Raw genomic sequence first — 13,949 nt, forward strand, 5'->3', positions numbered from 1 at the left:
TCTCGCACAGTGTTAGTCATTAAAAGGCTGGAAATCAAGGGCTGAAATGGCTGGAAGTTGCTGAAGATGGTTTTTTTTAGAATGGGTTGTGCTGCTTTTTGGGCTCATCCCACTCTCTCTCTGTTGATGGGCTGGAGGGAACTTTGAGATATGAAGCCTCTGGATGCTGTTTATTACCTTATTATCTTCTCAGTTGTCATTATTTTTGCTGTTGCTCTTATATTATTTCCACTAAGGTCCTTTGTTGTGGTTTTCATCCAACCCCAGCTTCAGGCTGGAGACAAGAGCAGGATGGAAGGGTCACCATCAGAGGGTCACAGAATTATTTAGGTTGTAAAAGACCTCTGAGATCTTTAATTTCAACTGTATCAACATGGGGCGACATGAAAACCGTGGGGAAAGGCTGAGGGAGTGGGTTGGTCTACAATAAATCACTCATTGCTTTTTTTTTAAATTTTCCTTGTAGCTTGTCCTCCTTTCTGCAGGATGAATTAGGAAGGCCAAGCCTCTTTCTCTGAGCCATGGAGACGAGGGCATCCTTCATTGCCAGCATGAGAGAGACCCAGCAGCTCTCCCCAGAGAAGGATCCCAGCCCAGCCAATGGTGATGGGGAGCACTTTGACTCAGGTGAGTGTGGGGTCCCAGTCCTGGGTTTCTCTGGGTCTGGATTGAAGGCATTGAGACAGCAATTCATGTTGGGACTCAAGTGTTCATTATTTCTTATCAGTAAAACAGTCTCACTACTGTGAGTACAGCAGCTTTTCATTAGAAGGCACAAAATGGCCAACAATCTCTTGGTACAAGGGCTTTTAAGACTAAACTATCCAATTAAGAACTGACACCTGGATTATTTTCCCTTTTAACCCAATAACTGATCCCAAAGATCTTCAATGGGGACTTTTCTGCCCAATTACAAAATGCCACCCAAACCCATGAAGAAGAAGGAAGAAGAAGCATGAAGAAGAAACCCAGGATAACACCCTGTGCCCTCCATCTTGCTTCCATCCACAACATACTAAAAATCCCAAAACCTCAATTTGTCACCAAGTGATACACCTACACTACTCTCTATAATCTATTTCACCCTTTTGTGGATTCCAGTCTACCTTGAAGTCTGGGAAACTTTCTCCATGAATGAGGGTCAAAGTCAGTGCTGCCCTGGGGGTCAGGGCACCCCAGAGCAGACACAGAAATATGAAATATTCCCAGTGCTCTGGGTTTCCAGAGGTGAGCTGCTACACTCCTCACTGCTGCAGCTCCTCATGGTAGAGCTGGGAGGAATTGGGAATGGTTGTACAGCTCCAAGCCCTTTTTTGGGTCTTAGGGATTGGACCCTGTCCTGTGACTGATGGGAAATAGGAGCTTTTCCTCTTCTGGACCTCATCTGCAGTATGTATCAGCTATTCAAAATTTAAACAAACAGCCATGGAGAACCTTTCCCAAGGCATCACATTGTGTTCTCCCAGCTTCTCCAGCATTTTTTATTCTGTTGAAATTTTGTGGTGAAGAGAGACAGAACAAATATTCAGAAAATATCCTATTTCCACTTCTATCCAACAACCTCAAGAAGACTCCCAACACAATTACACAGTCAAAACCTCCTTCTTAATCAGCCTAATCCCAATAACAATCTACATCCACTCCAGAACAGTGGATGTAGATAAATTTACAGCATTTTTCCTTTGTTTTGACCTTCCCCCTCATTTCCTTCACTGTTTTTTGGAGTGCTTCAGGTGAGGGGGTTTCACAAACACTGAGGAGAGCTGGTCCCATGTTGTCCCTCATGACTGGATGCTTTGTAATGCTCTGGGATGGGCTCCTGAAGGTGTCAGGAACTGCTGTGCTAAATTTGGGTGTTCTGTGGTAGATGCACAAAGTAAATGCTACATTCTGGTGATTTTTGATGGAATCAGGTGCTTTGACTTCCCACATCCAGCCTTAGCAGGAGGAGACTGTGGCATATGATGGAAAAGTACATTATGGCTAGACCTAACCTACTTTGTTTCTCAAGCCAAGCTTTTCCCTGTGTCTCCCTCAGCAGGTCACAAATTTGGGCACTCAGCCTTCAGTTTCCTCACTCCTTGTAGCAGCTCAGTGATTCTCCTGTTTCCTTGGACACCAGATCCTTGGATTTCCAGAGTGGACACATCTGGGTTGGTCTAGTCACCACTGGATCTATTTTTTCTATTTTGAGAGATAGGAATCTCTAAGGTGAGATTCAGTTGGCCAACCATAGGCAATTTTTTTTGGGAATGAGGAGAACTGGCCTGCAATGCCTAAATTTTGATGGGGATAAGGATTTTGATGGCTCTCCCAAGGCTGTGCCAGAGGTTTGTGGTTGATCAGGTGTCTGTGTGTCTCCCCACACCTGTTGTGGGAGCATTCCAGTGCTCCATTCACTCAAAAAGTCATGTTTGTGTATCTAGGTGCTATAAATAAGATGTCTAAGCAATTTGCCTTAAATACTTTCTCCTACAGTGAAGCCTGAAGGGAAAAAAAAAATTAAAAATCAGTGTTTCTGGAGTCACAGGGTTTGGGTCTTTTATCCCTTTTCTTTTCCATAGCTGAACATTCCAGGGGGCTGTTAACAGCTGGAACAGTTGCATTTTTATAATGTCAATGCATGAGCACTTTAAAGCCATTGAGAGGCTCTCAGATAATGACTTGTTGATTTTATTTGTCATCCTGGGCTTGTTTATACATCACCGTATTGTAAAGCAGCCAGCCTTGACTCTTTCATTAAGAAAAAGCTCTGGACCTAAGTACCAATAATTGGAAAGGGAGCTGGTATGTAAAACAGGTTTAATGGCAGATTTATCACCTTCCAGGGTGTCCTGTGCTCCTCAGCAGTTGGGTTTCTGTGATGGATGAGGAGATTTGTGTGCAGCCCTGTTGAATGTGTGGGTGGTGTTGGGTCCTTTGGGCTGGTCCCATCCCTGTGCCACTCTGTGTCTGCTCTGCCAGAATTCCAGCAGGGAACCAAGTCCATTGAAAAACCATTTCAGAAAACATACAGTCCCTTCAGAATCTGTTGTGGTGAAATGAAGCAAAATAAACCAGTGATGCTGTGATAAATGAGTACTCTGGCATTATTTTTACAGACCTTGTAAAAGTAATTTCCTGATAAAGTCTGCAGATAAAACATGGTGGAGGAGCCAGGCTGGTGATGTGTCAGAGAGGAATGAGCTGACAGCGAGGGAAGGCTGCAGCTCTCACTCTGCCTTGCCTCTGGGCCTTAAAAAACCTCTTTATTTGGGTTTAGAAAGGAGAGATCTGGGTGGTATTTTGTTAAAACAGGTGGTGGTCTGAATTTTGCTGGGCAGCATGTGAAATAACCTTCCAGTGAGAGTCTCTGTGCTGGCCTGTGGCAGAGCAGGTCAGGTGTGACCGTGGTCACAGGGGTCTCAGGTTGAGGGAAGAGATGAGGATCTGGCTCCATGTTTCAGAAGGCTGATTTATTATTTTATGATACATATTACATTGAAACTATACTAAAAGAATAGAAGAAAGGATTTCACCAGAAGGCCAGCTAAGAATAGAATAAGAAAGAATGAATAACAAAGGTTTGTGGCTCGGGCTCTCCGTCTGAGCCAGCTGGGCTGTGATTGGACATTAATTAGAAAAATCCAACATGGGCCAATCCCAGATCCACCTGTTGCATTCCACAGCAGCAGATAATCATTGGTTACATTTTGTTCCTGAGGCCTCTCAGCTTCTCAGGAAGAAAAATCCTAAGGAAAGGATTTTTCATAAAAGATGTCTGCAACAGTCAGGGTTAATAAGGTTGTGAAGGACTCGATGCATCCATAACTAGCATCTAGTTCTAATTGTTAAAAAGCTTTTTCCAAATTCTGGAGAAGACTCTCACCTGCCTGGAGACTTTGCTCCTTGCAAGGGCTGCAGATGATGCACTGGACTGGCTGAAAACCTCTGTGGAATGAATCTTTCCTGTAAGGCTGCTGAGGGAGGCTGGAGAAAAGGACACACGTGCTGAAGGAGGGACTCACACAGGAATTTAGGGCAAAAACAGGGATAAAAACTGACAGTACACAGAGAGCATCCTGGACTGAGGAAAAGGGAAATGCTCTGACATGGAAGTGCCTGACCAGGAGAGAAGAGAGCTTACCTGGAAGTCACAGAATCACAGAATTATTTAGGTTGGAAGAAAACTCTGAGAACCATTCCCCAGCACTGCCAAGAGCACACCCTAAGCCATGTCCCCACATGCCACATCCCTGTGTCCTTTAAATCCAGGGATGGTGACTCCCCCACTGCCTTGGGCAGCCTGTTCCAAATGTCCTGGCCGTGTCCTGAGGTGGAGATGCCCTTGGGATTGTTGGAACAGCCCATCCCAACCCCACAGGCACAGGTAGCAGGGGGAGATGAGGCACAGGGGATGATGCTCTTCAAGCTTCTCATGTCAGGTGCTTCTGACCTTTGGTGACTTGTGCTCAGGGTAAAAGTTGCTTAAGCAGTTTTAAGCTTGGAATGGATAATCATATCTGCCCACCTCCTGATGGACTTGGTTTTAGAGGCTCAGCCTTTGCAATCTCTGCACACAGCTCTTCTTGTAACATTAACTCTGCAGGGTTGCAGGCACGAAGGCTGACAAATATCCCTGTTCATCTAAATTGCCTGCCTGCATGATACAGAATTCTTCCACCAAGTTCCTACCTTGTGGTTAAGTTGTGGCTTATCATTCAGTCAAGGTTGAACAAACCCCTCATTCTGGGTCAGATATCTCAAGTAGAGCCAGTTTCTGAGCCTGGAGGTTTTTGCAGTGATTGCAAAAATCAAAACAGAGCCCATTCTTTATTCTGCCATGGATTTGTCTGTTTTTTGGATTGTAATCATGGCATTGGGTTATTTCTTGCTGTGTTGAAGAGTCATCTGGTAGCCTCTTTATCACTGGAGTAAATGTTGATTTGCATCTCCATATTTAAGAAGATGATTTGAGTTTAGGGCGAGGAGTCAGGCTTGATGCAGCAGCGTGCAAGTGTTTAATGGTGTTGACAGCTCAGCTTTGAACCCCCAGACAGATCTTTACCCTCAACCAGCTCTGTCTCAAAACCCTCTTCTGTTCCCCTTTTCTCTCCCTCACCTACATGGGTCTGGTGCCACAGGCAGCAAATAAAAACTGTGTCTTCCCCTTTTAATAATGAGAAATTTCCCCTTGCACAACATCATTTTCTCTGGTCCTGGAAACTGGAGACCTGTAGCAATAATTGCAATAAATTAACCTAGCCTTTTTCTTCATAAAACTGTCTGGGGAGGGTTCTTAATTCAGTTTGTCATGAGTCACTTTAATTACATCATGACCACACTGATGAATGCTGGGGCAGGTACAGGGTCTTGCAGAGTTTGCCTGATAAATGCTTATTGCACAGAGCTCATTGCCAGACTGTAAATATTTTTGCTCTGGGGATGAAACTGGGCTTGCAAGATTGCTTGGGAACAAAATGAAAACAATCAGATTTGGCTGATTTTCTGTAAGTGAAAGAAGATTTATTTTTAATTATTGCTGGGTGAGTTTCAGAAATGGTTTGGGGCCTTGGCTCTGCCTCAGTGTGCTTCTAAAGGAAGAAAACAAAAAGTGGTCATGTCCAGCCCTTGCTGTGGGGCAGGGGTGTGCATGGGGGAGAGAGGACCCAGAACCCCAAATGTGAAGGGGAGCAGGGATAAGAAGGCAGTAGGAGTCCAGCGAGGTTTGGGAGAAGCAGCTGTAGCTTGTAAAAGGGGTTTATCTGAGATTTATGGGTGCAGTGATGCTGAGGAAGGAGAAGAAGGGGTGGCAGGAGTGAAGAAAGGTCTCACTCACCCCATGGGTTGGTGTTTGCTGTACCCATGGCCCAGCCAACAGAAGCATCTTGTAATTTATCCCTGGGGCTCTGCTGTGACCACCAGGGCTGGGGGAGCACTTGGAGGGCACAGGGACATTGCACCAGTGATGATGGGCAGGCAGCCACCTCCCTTACAGCCTGGGAGTCACCAAATGCAAAATTAAAGAGCCCAAGTGCCTCTTGCAGTGTGTGACAGCTTTGTGCCTCCACTGCCATGGAAGCAGAGTCATTTCTGGTCTCAGTGTTGGCTGCTAAAAGCCCAGAGTCTGCTGAATTCACAGCAAGAGCTGGTCAAAACACAGATCCTTAAAGCAAGCTTTCTGTTTTCCCTTCTGTTGATGTTTATACTGGTTGCTATTCTCACCCTGAACTCTTTGACACAACTTTTGCCTTCTTTGGCTGTGTTTTAGGCTGCTTTTCTTTCTCTCATTTTTTAATTTATTTTTTTTTCCTTCTCTTGAACAGATGAGGGCTCCAGCATTGAGGATGCAGACTTCAACTGGGACGAGTTCCTGGAGGAAACAGGAGCCAGTGCTGCCCCCCACACCTCCTTCAAACATGTATGTGCTCCCTCTGAGCCCTCTGGGTTGTTGCACACATTCCCTCTTCTGGTTTGCAGGGGCTCCCTGGGGAACTGAAAGTGAAATCTTCCCATTTGGGGAGAAATTGTCCCTCCACAAATGTGGCAGCCTGAGTGGGAATAGCCCCCAGCTGGTGTTGGGTGACCTTGGTGCGTTTGCAGTCACAGATTGGAGTTCTGTGTCTGTGCCACTCCCTTATCCTCTGCTTTTGCATCAGATTTTCCATTTTTGAGGGGTTGTGTTGCTCTCCTTTTGCTTCTAATGCACTCATTTTTTTTTTTCCTCTTCACCTGTTTTCCCCTCTTCATTCATTGTTGTCCATGCCAGCCTGCAGAGATGAATCTTACAGGAGTATTGTTGTTCCCCAAAGCTCCTTTTAGTGCCTGATTTGCTGCCTGGCAGAGTCCCTGAGCACCAGAGTTCAGTGTGGCCCATAGGAAACCATCTCTGCTGTCTCAGCAGTGTGGGGAGCAGGGGCTTGGGCAGGTGGAGCTTTTCCTGGCTGAACATGGGGCATGCAGGCAGTGACAGGTCTGTGCTGTGCTCTGTGTTAGCATCAGCAGCATTGAGGGCACCTCTGGAGATCACCTGGTCCAAACCACCTTTGTCTCCAGGTGATTTTGTGGTTGAGCAAGTGGACCAATCCTCAGTTGAGCAAGTAGACCATATTATATTTGTCTTTCTAAATAAAAGAGTCATTTAAAACTGCCATTTCAATTGGAAAGCAATCAGAGACAGGCTTACCTAGAGTTATAATCCCTCTGGATTCAGTAGCTGATAAGGTTCTAAGAACCCTGTGGCAGTGACAGGTCTGTGCTGTGCTCTGTGTTAGCATCAGCAGCATTTGAGGGCACCTCTGGAGATCACCTGGTCCAACCACCTTTGTCTCCAGGTGATTTTGTGGCTTGTTTTGTAGGGCTAAAGGAGCTGCAGGGATGAAAAAACCTCTCTTTTATCTAGTCTGAAAAACCAGAAAAGTCCTCCATTCCCCGATTTGCTTTCATTTTAACAAGAGTTAACCCAGAGTATTGCAGGATGAAGCACCATAATTCTCTGTACTGGAGATTTGCAGGGCAATGCTTATTGTGGAGTTTATTCTTGATCCAGCAGCTGCTTGGAGAGAGCACCTTGTCCCAGATTTCTGCTCCAGGCTCAAAGTAGAAAGTTTTGTGCTTCGTGAAGCCCTTAAGGATGTCTTTAATTGTGTGGAGATGCCCTGCTGATCCTGCTGATGCTGCTGACTGCAGTGTCTCAGCACCTCAGTCCTGGGAGTGTCAGTGTGGGACAGATTGGTGCTGGGAACAGCCCTTGGTGACTGCTTCACAATCTGAAACTTGATCCTCAAAAATCTGCCCAAAAGCTGTTGGAGGAGATTGTATTTCCTGTCTGATTCTCCTCTTGATTCTCCTCTTGATGTGATTTCCAGTCACAAGTCTTCTTGGCTTCCAGAGTACCTTGCTGGTGTTATGGTGAGCACAGGGTTCAGAAAAAAACCCCCAAAAAAACAGTAAATGAATCACTCTCTGCAGGCATCTGTGACAGTGTTCACAGGGGTCTTAGGATGAGAGAAGAGAGGATCTGACTCCATGTTTCAGAAGGCTGATTTATTATTTTATTATTATATTATATTAAAACTATACTAAAAGAATAGAAGAAAGGATTTCATCAGAAGGCTGGCTAAGAATAGAAAGAGAAAGAATGAATAACAAAGGTTCTGTCTCAGACAGAGAGTCCAAGCCAGCTGACTGTGATTGGCCATTAATTAGAAACAACCCCATGAGCCCAATCCCAGATGCACCTGCTGCATTCCACAGCAGCAGATAACCATTGTTTACATTTTGTTCCTGAGGCCTCTCAGCTTCTCAGGAGGAAAAATCCTAAGGAAAGGATTTTTCATTAAAGATGTCTGTGACAGGCATCAGGCTCAGGTGCTTTGAGCTGCAGCTGCAATTCTGTACTGGGAGGAGGCCAGGAGATCCAGTTTGTACTGGGACATGGGCCAGTCTGTAGCCTGGATTATTTGTGAGGACTCTGAGCATTGCTGGGCTCCTGGTTTAGCTCTGAGTAAAGCAGTGCATGTCACACACCACCCTCAGTGTCAGACCATGCCCAAAGGTCCCTCTCAGTTGTTCTGTGCCTCTGGGCATTGATTCTGCTGGAAGTGCCCACACCAGGAAAGGTGCAGGGAGTGCAGATGATACATGGGTTTGGCTGGGCAGCCCTTGGGGTCAGAAACTGGAGCTGGATGGGTGAGGGATTACTGCTGATCGACCAGAGGAGTGTTTTTTCAGCAGCTTGGCATCCCCACCTCTGTGAAATCCTCAGTTGAGCAAGTGGACCATGTTATATTTGTCTTTCTAAATAAAAGAGTCATTTAAAACTGCCATTTCAATTGGAAAGCAATCAGAGACAGGCTTACCTAGAGTTATAATCCCTCTGGATTCAGTAGCTGATAAGGTTCTAACAAACCTGACAACCTGTCCCTAAATGTTTCCTGAAGAGTGACAGGTTACATTTTGGATGGTTTTGTGAAGACAAGGCTGGCACCTGACCAGTGCACTGGCATCCACCTCTTCTTCATCAGCAGCAGCTAGAGGCATCCCACTGGTCCTTGGAGCACAGGTTATGCTGCAGCAGGCCCTGGTGTTCAGCAGCAGTGTCCCAAAAGAGATGCACGGGCATCTCCGGTGTCCTAAGGCACAAGACAGGTGCCCTGTCTCTGCTGAGATGAGTGGAAGTGACATCTCCACCAGATGGAGGACAGTGACCCAGAGAATTTACTTCTTTCAGTGACAGGTCATACCTCATTTTCCGTGGGGGAATTGGTTGAGGCGTGAGCTGCTGAGGATGGGTGCAGTGGAAATTCTCTCCTTGGTCTGCCTGGTACAGCATTCAGCCCTTGATGCTTGTCAAGCCTCTAGAGATGCTTCAATGTTGTGATGTGACTAAATATTGTAGTTGGGCTTAACTCCTAGAGGTGCTCCATACCTGCCTTTCTGTGTCCTGTGATGTGCCTGGTGGAGCTCTGCAGTAGGAAATGATACTTCATTTGATTTATGCTGACTGTATCCAAGGCATTGGTGACATTTAAGGGTTGAAGATGAGTGCCAGTCCTCTCTTGGATGTAGTACACCTGAAGGCACCACTCCTGCACTTCAGAGCCTGTGGGACTTGCATGATGGGATATGAGCCAGTGAAGTAGGAATGGAACTGCCCAGAGAGATGGGGAAAGAGGTGGTTGGATTAAGAAGCACAATCAGCTCATGTCCTATCCCAGGGTTGCTCTTCAAGGGCAGCATTCCCAGGGGAGGTGAGGGGATCACCCTACCGAGCAGAAAAAGTTAACACCATTCCTTTCTCCTTTTTTACAAGGTTGAAATCAGCCTTCAGAGCAGCTTCCAGCCAGGGATGAAGCTAGAGGTGGCCAACAAGAGCAGCCCAGACACGTACTGGGTGGCGACCATCATCACCACGTGCGGGCAGCTGCTGCTGCTGCGCTACTGCGGCTACGGCGACGACCGCAGGGCTGACTTCTGGTGTGACGTGATGACAGCAGACCTGCACCCCGTGGGCTGGTGCACACAGAACAACAAGGTCCTGATGCCTCCAGAGGGTGAGTTCTGTCTGCTTTGTTGGGGTCATGCTCTGCTGTTGGGGTCCAGGTTTCTGGCAGGTTTGGGATTGTTGTATTCACGGGGTGCGCCGATGAAGGGAGGAGTGACGAGTCTGACTCCATGATGAATCTGAGAACTCCATGTTCTCAGAAGGCTAATTTATTACTTTATTGTACTATATTAAAGAATACTAAACTATACTATAGAATAAGAATACAGAAAGGATACTTACAGAGTGCTAAAAAGATAAGAATGAAAACTTGTGACTCTCTCCAGAGCCCCGACACAGCTTGGCCCCAGTTGGCCAAAGACTGAAAACAACTCAATGAAACGATCACCTGTTGATAAACAATCTCCAAACACATTCCACATGAGCAAAACACAGGAGAAGCAAATGAGATAAGAATTGTTTCCCTTTTTCTCTGAGGCTTTCCCAGGAGAAAAATCCTGGGATTTTTCTCACAATCCTGAGAATGTGAATGGGACATGGGATGGGTACTGCAGGTCCTCGGCTGGTGTTGGGTGATGTGGGCAGGGTTGTGTCCCCACAGGATTCAGTTTGCCAGTCAGCCTTCAGCAAAGGAGTTTTTGCCTTAGTTGGTGACAACAGAAGGCACTTCCATAGGGAAATGTCTTTTTACTGCTGAACTGTAATGCTGTGATTTTCACTTTGGGGAAAAGTCCTGTTCTTGTGGAAAGGAGGGGTGAAATTCAAGAGTGAGAACAAACTAAAATAAGCAAGATCAGCTTGGATGTAACCAAAATCAGAAGCTGACTTTGCACTCAAAACTGTTTTGCCCTGAAAGTTTAAAACCTTCCATTGCCAGACTCTGGCAGCTCTTAAATCCAATGGTAGATCCACGTGATTAAAGATAGCAGAATTTGATCATTATTGGTTAGGGCATGTCCTGATTGGCAGCTCTTAGGTGCACAAAAGCTGAATGGAAGTGTTGCAGGTTCCTGAGTGGCCCATGTGGAGCAGTTTGTTAATAATACAATTTGATCCCCAAGGTATTTGAATATAAATATATATACATATTAATGTATATAGGCCATGTGCATCAACAGAGCAGCTGTGGTGTATCCTTGCTACCACATTGCTCCGAGCAGAGGCATATTGTCAGCGTTGCTCCTAAGTATTCCTGCCATATATCCCATTTATTCTGCATCAAGGGAAGAAGAGATGAATATTCAGCCTCCAGCTTGTGCATACATTTAAGGAAAGTCTCATTTAAGGGCTCTGCTGCTGAAGTTACTCTTTTCCTTTCTGCTGTGTGGCCACTGGGAACAGTGCATGTGCCAGTTGTGTGCCACATGGGAATTCTCCTGGAGTGAGTGTTCCCTGACTTCCTCCTGAAGTGAGCTGTAGACACAGTCTTTGAATCAAAGCTGACATTCCTGCCTTGCATGTGCCCAGCTGTGAGCTAAACTTGTCTTTTTGTTCTGGTCTGTGTGTTTTGAATAAACACAAGATTGATTGCTTAAAAAAAATAAGTCCTGAAGATAAATCCGGCTGAGAAATCTCTTGGCTTGGTACCAGTAAATCAAGCTGATGTGAGAGGGGTGAGGTGTTTTATTTTATTGGCCTCTTAAACTGCATTTTATTATGTGGATTACAATCAGTGTTACCAGAAAGGTGTACAGTGCTACAGACTAAATCTCAAAAGTGAGGGTCAGGGGGGGTAAGAGAATTTACTGAATGTCATCATAGAAAATAACAATTCCCTTATAACCTGAGGCAACTGCTTTTCATGGATCTGTTGGAATTTGCCCTTTGGGTCGTGGCCACTCTGTGTGAATTGCCTTGCTTGAGTGACTGCCAGTGTTCAGAGTGCCCTACATCCCTTTTTCTCTGGTGGGTGATGTAACTGGGCATCAGGGTGTTGAATGTGGGCAGCTGCCCTGTTAGTTTGGGGCTTTTTTTGTTTATTTTCCCACTCCCACTCTGGTTTTCAGTGAATAAACTTAGTTGAATATGTCACAGTATAATTTTCAAAAAGAAGAAATTAAATGCATGGGTTGTTATTCCAAAAGAGATGTAAGCATTTAAGAGCTTGGCTCGTTTTGGAATGAGGCATCTCAAATGCCCAAGAGGATCTCAGCCTTCAGGACTTAATCATAGGACCTATGCATTGGTAAAAGAGAAACTGATGTTCTCTATGAACTCTGTGGAGATTTTTTTTAAACTTCTTTATTTTGTTGTCAGACTTTTGGGAGAAACAAAAACCAGCTTTAAATTGCACGGACCCAGTTGTGAAGGCAACTTCACAGCACAACAAAGTTCTGCATATCTTGATTACAGTGGCTCTATCTGTTGGCTACAGCATGGCTGGGGCTGGTTGTCTGTCATTAGGCTGGGATTTTAATCAGGAGCTGAAGGCCTTGGTTAAAAAGCAGAGTTGCCAAAATGGACTTGTTTAACAGCCAGGATGACAGCACTGGGACAATGCTTTGTTTCTGCTCACGAGTCAGGTGGGACTGATGGGTGCTCATCTCGTAAATGTGCTGCCAGACAAGAATAGTGGAGTGATGGGACAAAGAATTTCATTAGATGGGAGAGAGATGCAACAAAATGGGCTGGTTCAGTTCAGCAGATCAATAGAACTTGATTTAAAGTCCAGCACACACAGAGCTTTTAAGAGGCGGCTGCCAAATAATTGTAGTTTATGATCCAGACTGAAGGAAGTTGATTAATTTGCAGACTGCTGCTCTGTTATTTATGGGGTGACATTAGTTGCATCATGGTGCCTGTGGCCTGTGAGTAAAATGTCAAGTCATGTTCTGTCCTCCTGTGACGTGATGGTGCAGTCACCAGGCCAGGAATACCTGAGGTGGCAATAAAATGTCTTGGTTTATGGCAGGATGATGTGAGTGCACGTGTGCCCGTGAGCTTCATGCTCCAACCCCCTCCTACACAGGAAATCAAAGGAGTAAAACTGTAGTTACTTCAAGCTCTGCCATTAATTATATTTTTCTCATTACAAATCGGTGTGTAATTTGAATTGCAAACTCAACTATCCTGGCAGAATAGATCTGTTTACCATTCAAAGCAAAATGAAAATTATTTAAATTAGTTAATATAGAACTCATTTGAATGAATTGGATGTTTATTCATGAACTAGCTGAGGCAAGTGTGAAGCTGTCCTTATGGTCTGTAGCTTTGGCACTGATCAGCTCTAATGTCACGTCCTGGGACAGAGATTTCTTCTTTATTGCATATTAACTGTGGTGTAAGCAGTGGGTAACTACAGCCTGATGTAGCTGAGTGTGAAATTTTCATCCTTCCTGACAAGGCCCTTCAGCACTTGTAATTCATATGAGGAAGGGCAGCCTGCTTCAGAGTTCCCTGGCAGTGGCAGGGCTGTGGTGGTGTGGGAGCCTTTGTTTCCTGCACTCTAAGGGTGGGATGGAAGGTAGATTTTCCATCAGTTAGTTAAAATTTCCCCATTGTATCACCCTGAATGGTAACAGGGATAGAATTTATTCCCTCCTATGTCTTACCCAAAACTCTCTTCCTCCTCTAAGTGCAGTTGTTTGTCGCCATCCTCTATCCCTCGGACTGAGCATCCTTCATCCCTTTTACCCACTGAGCATTAAAAATTGGAGCCTAACTAAACTTTGCTGACTAGTGAAAGGAAAAGAGGTGTCCTTTGGCCTGTTCATTTCCATGTATGTTTTCCTCTGCTGGTGACACTTGAGTTCATGGCCGCATCCACCATCGGGCGCAGGAGCGGCGTGGAGAACCTGACAAGTGTAGTAGCTAAATTATGCATTGTGAAAGAGCAGGGACATCCTGGGATTGACACTCGGGGGGGTTTTGTGCAGATTGCAGATTTCCAGCTGAACTGACGGAGCCCAGGCTCCCCTGGCACTGTTGTAATGCATCCTGGAATGAGCTAAAGACGCCGGATGAG

General features: G+C 45.4%; 1 protein-coding gene across 1 annotated transcript in view; it reads left to right on the forward strand.

The window, feature by feature from the left end:
- The window catches only part of SFMBT2 (Scm like with four mbt domains 2), a 115,775-nt gene that overhangs the window by 13,005 nt on the left and 88,821 nt on the right, over nt 1-13,949 (forward strand). Inside the window, exons 2-4 of the mRNA XM_066551040.1 lie at nt 467-627; nt 6,306-6,400; nt 9,794-10,034. Of these exons, the coding sequence (XP_066407137.1) occupies nt 522-627; nt 6,306-6,400; nt 9,794-10,034 (442 nt within the window). The 5' untranslated portion in view covers nt 467-521. The remainder of the gene's footprint in view (nt 1-466; nt 628-6,305; nt 6,401-9,793; nt 10,035-13,949) is intronic.

Source organism: Molothrus aeneus, chromosome 5, assembly GCF_037042795.1.
Source record: "Molothrus aeneus isolate 106 chromosome 5, BPBGC_Maene_1.0, whole genome shotgun sequence".
NCBI lineage: Eukaryota > Metazoa > Chordata > Aves > Passeriformes > Icteridae > Molothrus > Molothrus aeneus.